The sequence below is a fragment of the Meriones unguiculatus genome, chromosome 7 (assembly GCF_030254825.1).
Source record: "Meriones unguiculatus strain TT.TT164.6M chromosome 7, Bangor_MerUng_6.1, whole genome shotgun sequence".
Taxonomy (NCBI): domain Eukaryota; kingdom Metazoa; phylum Chordata; class Mammalia; order Rodentia; family Muridae; genus Meriones; species Meriones unguiculatus.
The window spans coordinates 120667159-120686280 of NC_083355.1; the positions used below are offsets into that span (position 1 = coordinate 120667159).

The following is a 19122-nucleotide window of genomic DNA, read 5'->3' on the forward strand; positions in this document are numbered from 1 at the left end:
ACTATTGTTAAAGAGTATAGGAGAAGGAAATGCAGGAGGAAGTAAAATTATCTTTAAAAATATTTAGACCCTGAGAAACAAGCCAACACTCATCTTGCCGCGAGGTTTCTTTGGGCAAAATTAAAGCTCGGAACCGACTTCCACAATACTTGTGGGGATTTGAAAGATTAAGGTGATATAATTTTATAAAGATGCTTCACAGTTCAGCAACTTCTCTAATATGGAAGCCAGTAAATTTGCTTTGGAAAAAAATACATGTTGATAAATCTTCCCAGATATGTTTTCTGTCGATTAATACGTTAAGATATATTTTATATAAAATTAGGATTGTCTGGAGTTAGGTGGATTTAATTATTTGTAATTATCCAGCCGTTGTCAGCCTATGGCCCTTTTATGGCAGTCTCTACAGTGTGGGTCAGGTTCAACTGTATATCTTCTCAAACACAGATTTAATGCACTATTGATGAAACCATTACTCGAACCAAATTAAAGTCTGGGCTGATGTATTGGTCCACAGGGAGCTTTCTGACATGAGAGCAGTAATTAGTATTCATTACTTCACACTCCGCAACATGCCAGGTCTTGATGAACTTCAACTTTCGGACTACACTGTATCTATCACAAGCATTGCACATGCATTTATTACTAGCCCGAATAAGCTAACAGGGTTTTGTTTAAAGCCCCTCCCCAAGCAAACAACTAAAACAAATACAAACACTATTACTGAGGCCTTTGCCAGCCCTGGGGCTCTCTCCTGCTCGCAGGGACTGTGACAAAGGGTTACTAGGTTACTAGTGATCCTCGTAAATCCTGCCCCCATTTTTTAAAATGTTAAAGACACTGCCTCCTCTTTGGAATAAAGAACAAAACGTAGAGACGGACATAGGAATAAAAGGCGACAGAAACTTAGTAAAAGTCCAGTATTAGCGGTCAGAAAGCTTGATCTCCTGACGGATTTACATTGTTAATCTGGGAGGACCACAGTGATGCGCACATGCCCCGTCCCGTGATTACACACGTCTCTCCTAAGCGTACACAGTTTTCCCCACTGTCACCTTCTCTCTGTGGTCCTTTCTCATTTCCATCTGTGGAATTAAGCAGATAAGGAAGCTCTTCCTTCTGCCAGTCTTTCTCTTCCCATTTCCCCTTAAGCTGGCACACATGTAAGAGTTTTTAAAGTTCCTCATTTAAAAAGTGTGAGTTGAATGAAGAAACAAAACTTTATTCCAAATAGCTCATCAGATAGAGACAATACAATCAGTAAAATACTAAGATGATGATGTTTCAAGTGCTGCTTAATGTCTTGTTGGGAATACTTACTCTCAGAACATGGCACCCATGCGTTTTTCACTTGAGAGTAAGGGTGGAGAGAGTGTGAGAGGTGGGATGGTCCCTCATGGAAGGGGCAGCTAAGAGCATTACGTAGGACTCTTCGGGTTGTAAAGACAGCTGAAGTTCCCTAACCAACTCTCTGAAAGACATGCAATTGCATACTACCACGGTGAAAATAAGCACTAAGAACTTTGGAAAACCAGTGATGTCTTTGTGTGTCATCGTGTGTGAGTGTGTTCTCATGCACATTTGTGTGTGCTCGTGTAGAGGCCAGAAATCAGCCTGTCTTCTCAATAGCTGCCCCTCGTTTCTGAGGCCGTGACTCACTGAGCAGGAGCTCCCAGCTGTCTAGGCAACCAGCTCCAGGGGCCCCTGCTTCGGCCTCCCAGCCCTGGAGGCACTACACCTGGCCCCCGAGAGTTCTGAAGATTGGATTTAGGTCCGGACACCGGCCAGCAAGCGCCTGACAGACTCAGCCATCTCCCCAGTCCCACGGTATTAGCTTTCAAAGCCGGCAACCTGTACTTTACACAGCCATTCCATTCCCAAGAACAAAGTCAGACGATCCTTTCACCCAGGCGTCTGTGACAAGCGTGCCGTCTATAACATTTGGAGTTGTGCAGCTTCTAATCTAAAAACAATAAACTAAGCTAAATGCCTGGCAATAAGAACTTCAAATTAACACGGGAAGATCACAACACTGAATACTGCAATAAGGGAAGAGGAAGCCAGTGCACAGCCTAGTAGTAGAATACTGGCTTAGCGCGCACGAGGCCCCGGCTTGGCGCGCAGGAGGCCCTGGCTTGGCGCGCACGAGGCCCTGGCTTGGGGCTTCCACACTAAAAAAGATAAAGAACAAGAAACAAAAAGATGCTCTAGAGATAAAAGCGATATGTAAATTTCAGAATATAGTACCAAATAAAAAAAATAGTCCCATTTAAACTGCAAACAGTATGATAGACTTTTTATAAAGTCCCAAATCCGAGAAAGCTTAGCAGTGTCATTCATGATCTCACACATACATGACAACATTGTTGTAAATAAACTGGGATGATTGGCAAACGCAAACCTCTTGATTGCCCTGGAAGAGGAGACACAGTGGGAGAGGAGGGGCCGAAAGCGGCCTGAGCGGTCAGCGTTAACACAAGTGGCAGAGACATACCGACTGTTATGCTTTTAAAAATTTATACTACAGATTTTGTACATCTACACACACATTTATATGCACTTATTGGACAAACCACACTAAGAAAAGGGTGTAACTCCCTCGCCTGAATCCCTGAAGAGTGATGGGCATCAAGACTGTGGTGCTTTTACCCCAGAGCAACCTGCCACCCTGTACCTGGTCCACAGGTCATGTGGTGAGGCCTCTAGGACCACCCGGCTTGGTCCCCATGGTTGGCCGGCTCACTCAGCCTGCCTGACCACTGCCTACTTGCCCATTTGCCCTTGTGGACCATGACTGCTGCGTGCTGTTGCTAGCCTGTTTCCTGCTCTGGACCGGTTCAGCAAGCAGCTTTCCACCCCCAACAGCGGTCTAGTCCGCTATCTCATCTGTGTAGAGTTTCTGACCATTTCTGAGGCCTCTGGACTCCGCTACAGCCGTGCAGACTTGCATTTGCCCAGCAACTCACATGCAAGGGTCTGGATGCTCTACTGCACGTGGTGTCACATGAGCGTTAATATCAGATTGGAATAAAAGAACGCACATTCACCTCAGCCAGCCTGTCAAGCGAGGCTCAGCACATGACAGGTTGATGTCATGGTTGCTGCTAACCCTTGTGACTTCACCGTTTTTCTTCAATAAATCGTGACATCCTGGAAAGCCAGAGACATGGCCATCTGTGTTTCTGGTATAGCACACTCACGACTATGTACCGTGTTCTTTGATCTTTTTTTTCTCACCACATTTAAAAACAAAACAAAACCAACAATGAAAAACCCAGAACATTAATGCAGTAAAGCAGGCTGAAGAGCCCGCCCCCAGACAGCAGCCAAGACTAGGATAGGCTAAGCCTGAAGCATCTCCTCTCTGTGTTTCCACTCCACGCGTGACCCCAGCAACAAGCTGGTGTGCGGCCACGGAGACTCCATGGAGCTGAGCTGACTGCCAAAGCCCACGAGATGGTGGAGATACACGCACAGACACGTGAACCCGACTTCTAACGCCAGGTGCTCCTGATAAAGCGCCGGAAGCAGGGTAAAGTGACTTAGCTACAGTGATAAGAGATAGAGCAGAACGGTGGGGAGCTAATAGAGCACAGTCCTCAGCACGGGAATCCAGAGGTGAAAATTTAACTACATTGAACTGGAGCCAAAAAGGAAGGAAGGAGGGAGGGAGGGAGGGAGGGAGGGAGGGAGGGAAGGAGGGAAGGAAGGAAGGAAGGAAGGAAGGAAGGAAGGAAGGAAGGAAGGAAGGAAGGAGAGGCAGAATAATGGAGGATGCACTGTGAGTGGAGGCATTGAACATGGAAGATTAGGGGGCAGTGATCTGGCTTCGTGGTAGGACATGGCTGCCACTGAGCCTCATGACCTTGATCTCTGGGACCCACTGGCGGAAGGCGACTAGACTCGCCAGAGGCCTCTGACCACCACAGGCCGTCATGGCACATGCATGCTGCCCACATCCACCTAAGATTTAAGAAGGAAACAGACCAGAAAGGAGAAGATCTGAGTGTGCAAGTAGCCGTGATATGAGTGTCGGCGAGAGGCAGCAGAGCCAGCTAACCGGGACAGTTTATTACAAGCTCCCAGCTGTGGCAGCGTGTGCTGAAATCCCAGTTCGTAGGAGGTAGTGGCACTAGTGTCAGGAGTCAGTGCCATCTCACTATACACAGAGTCTGAGGCCAGCTGGGGACAGAAAAGACTGTTTCAAGAAGAAGGGTGCTGGAGAGATGACTCAGCGCTTAAGAGCATGGGCTGCTCTTCCAGAGGACCCAGGTTCAATTCCCAGCACCCACATGGCAGCTTCCACCTGTCTGCAATTCCAGTTCCAGGGAATCCAAGACCCTCACACAGACTTACATGTAGGCAAAACACCAACGCACATAATAATAAATTATTTAAAAAACTGAAGACAAGTCAGGTGTGTTAGCACACACCTGTAATCCCAGCATTCTGGGAGGCAGAGGCAGGTGGATCTCTGTGAGTTTGAGGCCAGCCTGGTCTACAGAGTGAGTCCAGGACAGCCAGGGCTACGCAGAGAAACTGTCTAGAAAAACAAACAAATAAACAAACTGAAGAAAGAAAGGAAGGAAGGAAATGTGGAGGAAGGGGTAGGAGGAGAAGGATGGCTGGGGAGAGACAGAAGAAACAGTCTCTACATTCAGAACTGCCTGTGTCAAATAGTATCCAAACCTAGCGAGGCTCTCTTGATTCTCATCTGAAGAAAGGGGAGTCTTTGCTCTCTGGACTGGATAGCTTCTCCCTAAATCATCTGCTCTGGCTGCATGACTACTCCATGAGGCTGCTGTCTGCTCATCAGCCTACACTCACACAGCCAACTGGAAATTACTTGGGATCCTTCGTTTTCCCTAATGCCTAATCAATAATCATGGCTGATGATATTAACCTTTCCCTCCATCTCTGTCTGTCTGTCCCTCTGTCTCTCTTCTGTTCCTGTCTCTGTCTCTTTCTCCCTCTCTGTCTCTCTCCCCCTGTCTCTGTCTCTCTGTCTCTATCTCCCTGTCTCTGTCCCCCTCTGTCTGTTTCTATTCCTGTCTCTGTCTCTCTCCCCCTCTCTGTCTCTCTCCCCGTCTCTGTCTCTCTGTCTCTATCTCCCTGTCTCTGTCCCCCTCTGTCTCTCTGTTTCTATTCCTCTGTCTCTGTCTCTGTCTCTCTCTCCCCCTCTCTGTCTCTCTCATTTATCCACTCACGCTGTCACTGTGCCAACAGTGCGGCCTTTCAGAAATGTGAGTCTCGCTTGATTCTTCCCGTGACCGTAAAAATCATAAGCTTCCCACTCACTCTGCTAGGGGAAAGCATGGGGACTTCCGGAGAGGCCTGGTGACAGTTGCTGTTGTCAACTAGAAGTGACAGGAGCTGGCCCCTTGAGTGTGTTTGGGGTAGAGGGAAGAATAATACACGTAAGGGACAAGCTAGCTGTGCACAAGCGTGGGTTGTGTGTTCAGGGCCCGCTGCCCCTCTAGCCTCCCGCCCCCACCATGCGCAGAGCCCTCCTTGCCTGCCTAGCACACACCCCCAAGAACTCCTGGGTAGTTTGACTGCTTCTATATTTGGCACTAGGACCCGTCTCGCCGGTCCACCTGAGAAATGCCCAGCCGTCTGGAGAGCTGCACTATCAATGTGGGCAATGGTAGCTTCTTTCCTAAAGCCTTTTCACGTCTCCACCGTGGAGCAAGGACTGTCTGCTCAGCATCTTCTACTGGTTACGAGCTGGCTTGCCCCAGGGGTACGCACTGGTGTGTCCTGTGTGCAGGGCTCACCGAGCGCCGTGCGTGCCATGCAGCAGTAGCCAGGGGTTCACTCTGGACCAAAGGCTGTGTATACACTGCACTAGCCCTGGAGTTTCTGAGGAGACATCACAGCTGCTGAGAAGGAAGCCGGTGAGGCTGGAGACACAGTTACTCTTCCCCTGAGGCCAGCGGTCCTCACACACAGATGTAATAAGTACAGTAATTAAGGAAGGACAACGTGTTACACAAATGTTCAAGATCCAGCTTTAGTTTGTGTGTGAGCTGCATGGCTGCTGGCGGAGGCCAGAAGAGGGTGTCAGATCCCCTGGAGCTGAAGTTACAGGTGGCTGTGAACTGTCTGATGGGGTGCTGGGACCAAAGTCAGGCCCTCCAGAAGAGCAGCGAGCACTGCTAAGTGCTGACCAGGCTCCCAGCCGCCATCTGCTATGTTCTTACAGAGCACATTATTAAATTTTTTAGTTACCATTTACTATTTAAAGAGTGTGTGGGCCCCCACGCGAATGTGAATGCTGAGTTGTACGTGAGGAAATAAGGGGAAATTTGTGCCATGGACATCCGAGGCCTGGAGTTGAGGTGGTCAGGCTTGGGGCAGGTGCCCTACCTGCTGAGCCACACTGCTAGCCAGGGTGCTTCTTCGGAATAAGCTGCTCTGGGTGGACAGTGTGAGGGACCTTAGTGATGGTTAAGTCTTGTTCCTAAACTCAAGGCTTTTGGAATCCTTGTGCCATCACTTCACCCACCTTCAGGAGAAGTCATGTCTCAAATGTATCCGTGTTGAGCAACTTCAAATTATCCAAAAACATGAGTGATGGTAAGTCATCAAATTTTTTATACATAAATTGTGCTGTTGTGAGTTGATGTTAAGCCTCAGAGAATACACATTTTACTGGCAAAAAATTTTAGGTCTTCATAATAGAGCCAGAATCTTAATAACAAGGATTTCACTCCAGTGACATCGAGATTTTACACTGTATTTTAACACATCACACAAAGCTGCAATTATATTTGTATTCAGAGTTCCAGTTTGTCAGGTGGCTTATTAGACTCTCCTAAATGCATGTCTGAGTAAATTTTGGTTTATTAAACAATTATAAGCTGTCAGTCACTCTAAATTGACTTAGTTGAGAAGCTGTAATAATAAATCCCAGCATAACTGACTGGAGACTGCCGTCACCCCTAAGTCTGCCCACGTCCACTTTCGGGGAGTCAGTGACAGGAACAGAGACGACAGAGGGGGAGGCACCCAAGAGTGAGTTTGGGGAAGTTTTAAATTATACGCCAGTGAAGAAAAACAAGTGAAAATGGAAAAAAAGTTATTCAGAAAAGTCAGTTTCGTAGTGACATGTGTGTCCATCTGAGCATAGCACCTGTGCACGTCAGTGAGGCGCTGTTGGTAGCTCTGTCTCGGTGTGCATGTGCAGGCCCCAGGCAGCCGTCTGTCCTCACGAGCCACTGAGACAGGCACGCTGCTGCCTCAGCACTGCCAGCTCCAGGCCAGCTGTGAGCCTCTGTGAATTTTGCCTCCACCTCACACTAGGCGGTCTGGCATGCCCGGTGAGTGCGACTCATCCAGCCCCATGATGGCCATGTCCCCGTGCTTGAGCATGACTTGGCGACCAGAGCACCCCAGCCTCCTGCCCCAAGCAGGCTTAAATGAGATATACCTTCTGCTTCTGACTGGCTTGGACATGCCACTCAGTGACCACTGGAAGCAGTTCTCACGTCCCTGAGAACATTCTGGAACGTGTGATGTCCCAAGGGGAAGGGAGCCATTTGTACAGTTTCATGAGTGACTAGGAGTGAGGCAGAGCCCAGACAGACCCCTTTGTGGTCACCTACAACTGGTGCTGTGGGCTGGTGTCACGGGGGTCTCGAGAGAAACTCTCCTTTGATGTGTGTGACGCGTGCATGTTGAATATACTGGAAAAGAGTTAGCAACCTATGGCTCCTTTAGATGCTATTACTGGATGCTGGCAAATGCTGACCATTTAAAATCTATTTGAGACAATATTAAGCAAATGCAAGCGATCCGCAGGGAAAAAGCACGAGGGTTTGCAAATTGCTGACGCCAGACAGCGGGCTGTGTACACCGAGCATGGGGACTACCCTCACAGGGGTGTGGTCTCAAGCAGTGCACACACAAGGGAATGTGTCCAGCGCACTGAGGAGTGAGTTTGGGCTCTCTGGGGCTGCTCTGCTGTGGGCGACAGAATGGAATTCAGAAATATCACCAAGTAAACACAGTGGAGGCTGTCTGCCTGTGAGGCCAAGAAATCCGCAGCAGCAAACTCGTTTGGCACAAGGTGTAGCTTAAAAAAAAAAAAAAGAAAGAAAGAAAGAAAAGAAAACCACGCTTACCTTCCTTTCTTCATGGTATTCCTGCCAAGCAGAGGGCCGAGGACTGGATCCACTGTTTCCTTGAGGTTTTCAATTAGGATGACGTCGCCAAAGGCCAGGGCTGTTTCAATGGCATTTAAAAACCTTAAAGTACAGTCAGAATCGAGACAGTAAGACAGGGTAGAGAAGCCCAGGAAAACGTTCAAAATCCTATGATGAAATTGTATTTTATGTAGCTATCTCACACAATTTTATGGCAGAGTATAAAGGAAACTTATGAAAGAGTACGCATGCCCTCGCCTAAGCTATGTGTGATGATACACCAGAAGTTAGGGCCACATTCGAGAGAAATTTTATAGTCAAATATAAATTAATTGCTCCTGATATAATCAGTGTTTGAAATAGCCACACTGGGTCTAAGTATTATACGTTTAAATTCACTCCACTTTCCCATGTAGAATAAATGAAACTAGGGCTGGAGAGACAGTTCAGTGGTTTAGGGCACTGGCTGCTCTTCCAGAGGTTCAAAGATCAGTTCCCAGCAACCACACGGCGGCTCACAACCATCTATTCCTGGATCTGAAGCCCTCTCCTGGCCTGCAGTGTCCTTGGAGACAGAGCACTCACATTTGTAAAGTACAGAAATAAATCTAAAAATAAAAAGACCTAAATGAAAGCGAATGACTGTGGTTTTACAAAATTTCTATTTTTAAACCTTTTGCATGCTTGCATGTGTATGTGTGCGCGTGCGTGTGTGGGCAGAGCCAACTTTGAGTACTGTTTCTCAGGAGTCTTTGTGACAGGGTCTCTCACTGACTTGAGGCTTGATGGCCAGCAGCCCTGACACACACACATGCCTCAGCTCGGCAGTGCTGGGGTTACACTCCATATCTAGCTTTCTCCGGGTGCTAGAGCTGGAACTCACATCCTCATGCTTTCGAGGCAAACACTCTACTGATGGAGCCATCTCCACAGTCCTTGGTGTTTACACCTTTAAGTCCCATAAGGTGGTACACTGTCATCTTATTTCCTGACTACTCTCCGAAAAGAGTCTCTCTCTAACCAGAGTGAGTTTTCAATTGGCAAGGTCTGTGTCTCACACCAGCAGACACTCCTTAGTTCTCTGTGTGCGGAAGGCCAGGCAGCGTCAGTGTGTCCAAGACCTATCAGCACTGAATGGAGGCCAACTCTGAGCTTCCCGCTGCTGAGAACTCGGCTGCTCCAGGCACAGGGACGTGGCATGTAAGCAGACTCAGCATCCGGGAGGTCGGACATCCAATGTGGGACCCTGTAGCCACGTTAGCCCCCTCCCTAGGTCAACAATACATTCAGGGCTGTGACCGTAATGATTATGAACCTACAGGCCTAATTCTTTTTTTAATTTACTTTTTTATTTATTACAATTTATTTACTTTATATCACAGATGTAGCCCTCTCCCTTGTCCCCTCCCAATCCCACCTTCCCTCCCTAATCTCCTCCTATGCCTTCTCTAAGTCCACTGATAGGGGGGTCTTCCTCCTCTTCCTTCTGATCCTAGTCTATCAGGTCTCATCAGGACTGGCTGAATTGTCTTCCTCTGTGGACTGGTAAGGCTGCCCTACCCTCAGGGGAGGTGATCAAAGAGCAGGCCAATCAGTTCATGTCAGAGACAGTCCCTGTTCCCCTTACTAGGTAACCCAGTTGGACACTGAGCTGCCATGGGCTATATCTGTGCAGGGGTTCTAGGTTATCTCTATGCATGGTTCTTGGTTGGAGTATCAGTCTCAGAAAGGACCCCTGTGCCCAGATTTTAAATCTCAGATGCAATGTTTTTTATTTCCCTTTCAACTAATTAGATAGTGCCTTACATGAATGTCTTTCAACACAATTACTTTATAAGAAATATGAGCTAGGAAATCTGCAAGTGGGACCAAACTGTAATGCTATAAAGCGATGGAAAGGCCAGGCTTTACCCAGCTCATACCCACTTCTGAGCGGGCAACACACACATACCCTTTCTGGCCCAAGTGTGTGACTCTCAGGTCAGGCCCGTACTTATTCTTGATCCACTTGAGGCCCTGCCGCTGGGGGTCTATGAGCAGCGGCCAGCGCTCACAGTGCGTCAGGATGGCGGCGTTTTCAGCTGACATCCTGTCGTTGGGTAGCCCCTCGTTATTCCAGGACGCAATTGTGGCCTCATCTGTCAACATGGCAATCACGTCCAGGCCTTCTGCTATGGGGATGGAAACCTTTGAAATCAAAGTGGAAGGGATCAACTAGCAGCATGGCAGAGGAAAACGGCCGACTGTGCCAGACAAGAAAATGAGTCCAGAGCTAAGAGGAAATGATGTCAAAGAAACACAGGCAAACTGGCTGCACACTGCTCAAAGCCAAACGAAACTTGCGCTGTGAAATTGATAGCGCACAGGCCTTTCAGAATCCTGTCAGCTGTGGGTCCAGGATCTAGATTATTGACTGTGTCCACTTCGCCTCCCTTTCTGGAGTGGGTTCATCATCAAGTCTGCAGTTTGCTGAGCCCGGCCACCTTCAGGAAAGCGAGCAAGATGACTGCCTTTCAGGGATAAAGCCTCGTGCTTCCCATCCTGGCCCCCGAACCGATTTCCAGTTCTGAATCTTTCTGATAGCTCTTCCTACATTTCCTTTAGAATCTTAGCCTTGCACCCCATCCTCTTGTTTCAGCCAAAGCCTGGCTTGCCCCTGGCCCAGCAGCTCTCAAACCCAGGCTGTCTACCACAGTTGTGGGACGCTGCTTCTGATGTGACTATTCTGGCTTGACTCTAACTCAGCCATTTTAGAGGTTGTCGCCATTTTCTTTACTAACTGAGCTTATAGTTTCTATTTCTCTGCCAGCTAGGACTTTTCCATGAATTAGATGACAGGCTGTTGCTGTGGGAAACTTTAGGAGTCTGGTACACGGGACTCTGCTTGGCAGATACGAGTTTTATCTAAAGTCCCGGGACTGCCCTTGGCGGTCCATGGGAGACGGGTGTTCTGTTCCTGAGAACCAGACAGCAAGTTTCGTTCAAGCCTGGAGCTGGATGGTAATTTTTGTGCAGCCTTGAGTGAATCCTCGGACACCTTGCCAAACGATACAATTACTGATACTGTGAGGAGACTCTTCTGTGATTCTTTTCTATTGAAGTGTATGCTTTGCCTTCATTAAGCGACTTGATCAGGGATCTGTCGTGTCTCCATGAGTCTCTTGTGCCCTCCCCCATCCTCACCCCCTCTCTTAGGGCCTTGTTCGACTGATCTGCGAGACGGGTCACACAGTTGAGTGGGACTTTAAGGGCTCTCTCAGCAGACTCCCTTCCTTTAGTCCAATGATTCAGCTTCAACTGCTATTAACACAGCTAACCAGATTTCTCCTGTGCAGCTTCACCCACCACCTGCGGGGGCCGGAGAAGCATGGGCCAGGAGCTAACTCCACGTAAGGGTTTTCCTAAGTGGAGACATACTCGGAGCACTAGGGACTGAGGAAGGGGAGGGGCAGCCATTGCTCTCCACTGCCAGTTCCCCTGACACCGCCCCTCCACCTTCAGCTGAAACATCAGCTCCGAGGCCGACATGGTCCAGTTCTGCAGCCCTCCATATACGCCTTCATCTTGCTGACTGCTTCCTTTTGGCCTCTTTTGCCTTTCCATATTTTGCCATCAACTCTCCATGGCCAGAGTGCATAGAAAGACCCTAGTTCGTATCCATGCTAGCATCCTGGGGAGGCACACGGGGACAGGAGGAGCAGACGTGTCCTCCCTCCTGGCCTTCTTCACACACACCTCTCCATGATGTGTGGTTCCTCCACAGCTCTCTGTGGGACTGCGGCCACTGCTCTGACTCAGGAAACGTGAAACTACCTTACCACTCAAGTCGGAAATTTCAGATCCAGTTCTCTGATCTCAGACCTCTCCGCTCTTTTCCATGTACATTAACGGCCTTAGGACATCTGGGTTACCTACCATGGGTTTTCTTTTTCATTATGGTAAATGTCACACAGTGTAAACATTGCATTCTTAAATGTCTATACTCCAGTAGCAATAAATATTCATGATGTCATGGGGCTATCACCCACCTTCATCTACAGAGCTTTCTCATCCTCCCAAACTGAATCAGAACAACCATTCCTGCCACCCCACCACAGCATCTACTACTCCTTTGTAGGTCATGTCACCTGACCTCTATATCCTGTCCAGTACTCACACAGTGCTTGCTCTTATGCCTGGCTCAGTCAGAACCATGTCTGCCAGTGATCCATGCTGCAGGATGAACCAGATTTCCTGTTTTATGCCTGTGGCACTTTAGAAACAATCCATTCACCTGTCCCCGGATGCCTGGGCTGCGCCCAGCTCTTGGCTAACAGCAATGCTTCTAGGGACCAGAGCACACAAACAGATGCTGGACCTCGGCTTTCCTTTCTTGACGATAGACTCACGAGCAGGGGTATAAAGTCATAACTGTAATTGCATACTTAATTCTGAGGCATCTTACCATATTTTATCTTCCTTCAGCTAAACTCGGGTTTCTAGGCAGCCTGAAGTATACCTCTCATACTTTAATTTTCTTCCCCCAGTCACATGAACTCCCTGCCTCCCTGCCTCTCTGCCTCAAAACCTTGTGCCTGGCTGGGTCAGTATCCCTTGTCTTCTCCTGTCATGCCTAGACCTTGAAGAAAGCATCACTGTGGTGACTAAAGCCATGATTAATAAAGACTCCTGTTCCCCAGGGGACTTCCTATGCTAAGGTAAAGTTCAAGCCACTGTTACGGGTGGAAAGCAGGGCCACGAAGACATATGCCCTTGTGAGTCCTGTGTCACTTATCTCTGCTATGATGTGTGATGGCATCCATGCGACAGGAGCAATGGGACACAGCACACCTCCACATTAGAATGTCGGAACGATGTGTCAGTCCTTCTGCATCTCCCTTCAACGTTGGTCTTTGATAACCTTTGATAGTCTTTGAGAAGTGAACAAAGAGTTGGTAGATGGAAGACACAGGGTGTTCTCAGAGGACATAGTCTAGGCAGAGGAGGAAGGCAGAACGAAGGCCTGAGGCCAAAATACCTGGACCGCTTAGGAGGAGGCTGGAGTGACAAGAGCAGGATAGGAAGGGAATCAAAGCGAGATCAAGAGAAACAGTGAACAGCTCTTGTAAGGGTTGAAGCTTTGATAGACTATCTGAATTTTGTTCTGAGTACAACGGAGAATCACTCAAGGGATTTAAGAAGAAAATGGACGTTTGTCTTTGAAAGCTCTAACTAGATGATATGTTCCCAGGCAATTTAAGGGATAAACAATGAACTATAAACTTGTGGAAAGGCATTTGCGGGTTCCTACAGCTATCCAGGAGAACATGATGGCATGGCAGCACCAGAAGTGGCAGAACACACTCAGACTCTCACTGCATGCAGGGTTCTGGATTACATGAAAGGGAACATGGAGGTGACAGCAGGGAGCTGCCAAGAAACACACAGGAAATGCTGAGCAGAGGTAGGGCAAGTCAGGAGTCATACTGCTACATATAAGACAACTTCCAGACGTCCAAGAACAGGCGCCGTAGTCTGGGCTAAAGGCATGCATTTGGAAGTCAGCAGCGTCAAATGGCGATTAAAGCATAAATCTGGCCAAATGGTAACGATGACGTGAGTGAAAGACAGGAAGCCCCGGATATCACTATTAACAGCTTGCAGAGTAGAAAGTCGGGGGAGCCAAGGAAACCCAAGAAGACTGACCAGTGGAGTAAGAACAAGAGCAGAGGAGGGTGTTGTCTTGAGAGCAAATGAAGAAAGCATAGGTGGGAGGAGGCACCGCCGGTTCCCTGGAGTGCCCTCAGCACTGTGCGCATGTACTCTGACAGACAGATGTTTGGATGAAGGTTTGTCTAGGGTGACCCCGGAGTGGGCAGGGGAAGCGGACCCCTCTCGGGGGTTCAGACAGAGGGTACAGCATCCGAGTCTATACAGGGCAATGGTGAGGGATAGGTGTAGCTGTGTTTGAACGTGTGCATTGCACGTATGTCAAAAGACTCTTCGTGGCCATGCATGCTGGTAAGTACTAGTCTATCCCTTTACTCTGTGTCCCCTGCAGAAGGACTTGTTGTAATGCTGTACTTTTAGAATATGTTTAATGTCTTGAAGGACAAGGGTCTCTTATGGTTCTATTTTAAAATGGCTTGGCTGTCCTTAAGAACATACCCCTTAGCAAACTTTACAACCACTGAGTCAAGTCAAGTCACAATTTTCCTTGGAGTTCTAACTTGAATCAAATTGAGTTATTCTCCAAATAAGCCATGACTGACGTATTTAGATTATATGCATATAAACTATATAGTTATCTTAAATATATATTAAATAACAACGTATTAAAATAATACGTATTGTCTAATCTCCTGTGCATTTCTGAGAATACTTGAGGACAACCAATTCTCATTATTCAGAGAAGAGTTTCTTCCGAGGTTACCTTAACCATGCCCAGGTCAGCAATAAATTATATGCTTGGTTTACAGATTCATAAATCTGGATTTAGACGGATTCCATGGAATGGAAAAAACACAAATCAAGTGATGTTGGACTTTCTAGAAGCACCAATGACATTAGAGCAATTAAAGACCAGTTTTAAAACTAATGAAGAAAAGGCAAGTTTCTGGTGTAGAAAACATAAATGCCTTGGCAGCACTCGCTCTTATCTCGGCACAAGCCCAAAGTGGGCAGCTACGCCAGGAGGCCAACGCCCAGTCACTCTGATGTTAGAATGAATGTCCTCAGGATTCTGGGAGAACAGAGCTCGTTACCGCTAATGGGAGTGCACAGAGAACCGTTAAGAGAGTCCGTCTGCAGAGTCACTGGGTGACCTCCACAAACAGGAAGTTCAAGCATGGGGTGGACAAGCAAGGAAGATAAAAACAGAAGAGAAGAAGCAGCCCACGACCATGTTAGAAACGAGGACGCCCTAGGAATGGGGCAGAATTAGCAGCCTGACTCATACCTAACCAGATCATGGTACTGGAAGACCAACCTTGAGATTCAGAGAACTCACGTGCTCTCATGTATGAAGCCTTCAGTGTAAAGGCAGGTCTTGAGAGCATAGGTGTGTGAAATGGCTTAGTTACGATGGACTTTCCCATGAAGTGATGAACTGCGCCCTTGGTGAGGGGCGCTCCCTACACACTGACGTCCTTTAAACTGCTGACTTTCCATTGGCATGTACTTCAGTTGCGATGACAGCCCCGTGGAAGCTGAGGAGTAACTGCCTCCCGGAGAACGTCAGTGCAGAGGCCTGAGGATGGCCTGACTCGCCAAGGGTAAGTAACCTGGGAGGCCGCTTCCTCACAGCGGTGCTGTGGCCTGTACCTCAGGCGCTGACTACTGCCCCACAGTATGGCCTCTGAGAATTCTCAACTATGCTCGGGAGACCTTAAACCACAGCGTTTCAAATATGTCAGCTCTTTGATTTTATGTCATCTATGGATTTTAGCATTCAAATCTATGGTAAGCTTTTTTTTTTTTAATGCCATTTTACAAAATGTTAGGCTTTAATTGGAAAGTGATTGAAAAATCTGTACTAAATATCAATATTAGTAAGGAAACAAAACACTATTTAATAATCTATGCTACTGTCGGAGCTAACTAAACACGCTCGCTCTTTAATAATCAACACTGCCTTTGCCCCCTACCGTCTTGTAACCCTCTGACCGCCAGACGCCCGCACAGGGCGAGCACGGGGCCGGCACGCGGACGGTGGCCTCACCTCGCGCCGCAGGAACGGGACCCACGTGCAGTCCAGCAGCTCGCGGCGGTACTGGCGCGTGAAGGGCCCCAGGTAGGACACGAAGGCGGCGGTGAGGAGCACGTCCCCGCACAGGGTCTCCTCCTGAGCTTCGAAGGCCTGGACGGACTGGCCCCATCGGAGCCTCTCCGACTGCAGAAGAAAGTACCCACATGTGATCACGGGGTGAGCGCCAGCCCGCGCACGCGCAAGGCAGCGAGCGCGCGCCTCCCGCCCGGGTCTGCAGGGACCGCGCGGCCGCGGCCGGAGCCCATCTCCCAGCCACGCTCAGCAGCACGGGCCGAGCTCACCCTCGCCTGTGCTCCCAGCTGCACTAACTCTGTAGTCATGCCCCTTCTTACCAGGTCAGCCCGATGCTGCCCAGGCCCTCCAGAGCGGGGCCCCTGCTGCTTCAAGGAAGTGATCTCAGGGCCTTGTTTTACCTTTTAAAAGGAGCTCTCACTGTGAACGCTGCCTAGCCTCCAGCCTGCTCTGCACCGGCCTCAATCTCCAGTGCCACCAACTCCATGGCTGTGTAATGCCACGCTCATGTACAAGGGTACCTGACGTCAGCCTGGCTGGTCTCCATTTTACCCTCTTTTTTTGACACTAGCACTGTACTGCTTAAACCAACATTTTTTTTTTCTTAATATACTGGCTATAGGCTGACCAGACAAAGAAAATTGCCAAACATCATTCACATTAATTAATTAAAACATAAAGCTGAAATAACCATTTATTCTGAATGCTGTTAATTAAAGAATGATTCCAGTAGTAACCAAATTCAGGCCATTTTTCTAGTATAATCATTAAATCAGTGAAGGGAGCTCTGAGCCATGCTAAATGATGGGAATCAGGACTCGGCTAGCCTCAGTGGCAATACATTCAGAAACCATGTTGAAGTCCTTTTATCTAGTGGGCTGGCCATTTAAAATCTGATTTACAGGGTAAGTGTGTAGAGCCCTTAATATTGGATTTGTATAAAACTGCAATAACTATATATGGATTGCCTGAACTGCAGGGTAGCTCACTAATTCACTCCATCTTAAGGCATGTTGAAAACTAATATAACATTCTAAGGACATGAAAATTAATAGGAGCCAAAATAATCATCAATTTCATAGTATAAGGAAAGAGAATCCTAAGACTCTCCCTTTCTTCCAGGAAAAAAAAAGGTCACAGGAAATATAACTGACACATAAAACAAAATATTAAAATGTCAGCTTCCTGCAAAGCATACTAGTATCTGGGATACCAGTGGACGGCTCCTGGAGCCGTTCTTGGGTCTACGCACCATCCCAGCCACACTGCTAATGACGGGAAGTCCAACTCTCTAGTCCTCTTTTCAGAATGCATTACTCTCCTTCCTCAGCCACAGACAATGCATCTGGCGTGCTCCGGAGGGGCGTCCCCACTCCTGGCCTGCATATTTGTTGATTTTGCTTTGTAAGTGATACCGAAGTGCACCCTCCCCCCCATTCTCCAAAACACCTTTGGACTTGAAGATTTACTAAACACAGACTTATTGGCTGTCGAGAGCATCAATAATTTCATTCCACTGCCACATAAATCATTACTGACAATGGCTAGCAAGGGTTTAAGAGCTGGAACATGTCCTGTAATAAATTTCTGGACAGTTAAAAATCACTATAATTTTATTCTAATGCATTATAGATTGCCTGTAATATCATCCTGGCTGGGGTGACCCATTTCTAATTTTGAACAGCTGTTCAGCTCAGGAGTTAGTTAATGATTAAATATAAATTGCCTGATTTATTAGTCTGAATGGCTGGACTTCCAGGTCAATGCTATATAGACGAAATCATCAGTCTTGATGCTTCTCACAAGTTAACTATCTCCTTTTCTAGTCAGAAAGAATTTATCCTCAGAGGAAAAGATCTGACATGTTCAATTAATCCTTCAAAAATATATTTTTCTACTTAACAACATACAAGTTCTCCCCCCCCCCCCATTGTCTAAATCAGCAGAGTCCAGGCATTGAGACCATTCGTGTGCATTAGAGATACTGAAGGGGGCTGCTTTCACCATGACAGAGCTGTGAGATGCCTAAGAAGCACTCTACTTACATGGCCTTCTTTTCTCACATAACCCCACAAGTGGTAAACACTTCTCCTAGCTCTTCACAGTAAGTGGAAGTAGATAGAAGGACCAGAAAAAGCAAGCTTTCTCAACTGACCTGTGAAGAATGAGTCCTCTCCTTCTCCCTTCCCCTCCCTCTCTCTGTCTCCCTCTCCCCCTCTCCCTCCCCTGTCTTTCTCCCTCTCTCTCTCTCTCCCTCTCCCCCACTGTGTCTGTCTCCCTTTCCCTTCCCTCTGTCTCCATTTCTCTACCCTGTCTTTCCCTCCTCTCTCCCTTTCTCTCTCCTTTTTTCTCTCCCTCCCCTCTCTGTCTCCCTCTTTCTCCCCTCTCTTTCCCTCTTTTCTTCTCCCCCCTTTTATCCCCCATCTCCCTCCCTGTCTTCCTTTCTCTCTGCTCTCTCTCCCTCTGTCTCTTCCCCCTCTCTCCCTCTCCTCCTTCTCTTTCCCTCATCTCTCTCCCCATCTGTCTTCCTCTCTCTTCACCCTCTCTCTTAAGCAAAAGATATTTCAACAACCCACTTATTCAACAAATATCTATTAATGACCTTGATACCGGGTACTAGTCTCTTTGCCCGGAATCAAGTAGTTCAAAGTACATGAAGCTCCTGTTGTCGGGAAGGTTATGATAGATTTGGGGAAAAGAACACCCCAAGAGGCTCTGGAGACATATTGTGGAAGATGGGTCAGAAAGACTGTGGCAGCCAGAAGTCAGGGAGGATGCAGGCCCTACAGTGTCTCTGGGCCTGGCAGGATGCTTGTACTCCTGAACTCACAGCAACCTTGGCTGGCAGTACAAGACCTGCATAAGATCAAGTCAGTCAGTGCTCCAGCAAGAACAGGGGAGGGGCACAAGGCCGTGCCCCGAACTGAGGAGCCTTCAGCAAGTGAGAGCTGCCCTCACTTCAAAGACTTGTCTCAAACCGTTTAACGTGACTTCACAGAACAAATAAAATTGGTGTCAGCAGCTTACTCATGTCCAAGGTCATGTTCTTCAACTGCACTTGTTCACACAAGTCAATCAGCCATAAAAAGTGTGACCACCACAAACATAAACTGTCAGTTTTGGTATGAAGGTCTGATCTGCTGGTGGAAGCCAGCAGCAAACTGCCCAAGAGCTGTTCTGAACTCTATGCTGTACCTTAAAGACCACCAAAGAAAT

General features: G+C 47.8%; 1 protein-coding gene across 1 annotated transcript in view; it reads right to left on the reverse strand.

Moving 5' to 3' along the window:
- Dnah11 (dynein axonemal heavy chain 11) overlaps positions 1–19122 on the reverse strand; it is a 266833-nt gene that overhangs the window by 63956 nt on the left and 183755 nt on the right. Inside the window, exons 63-65 of the mRNA XM_060388295.1 lie at positions 15847–16017; positions 10099–10334; positions 8127–8249 (exon numbers count right to left, since the gene is read on the reverse strand). Of these exons, the coding sequence (XP_060244278.1) occupies positions 8127–8249; positions 10099–10334; positions 15847–16017 (530 nt within the window). The remainder of the gene's footprint in view (positions 1–8126; positions 8250–10098; positions 10335–15846; positions 16018–19122) is intronic.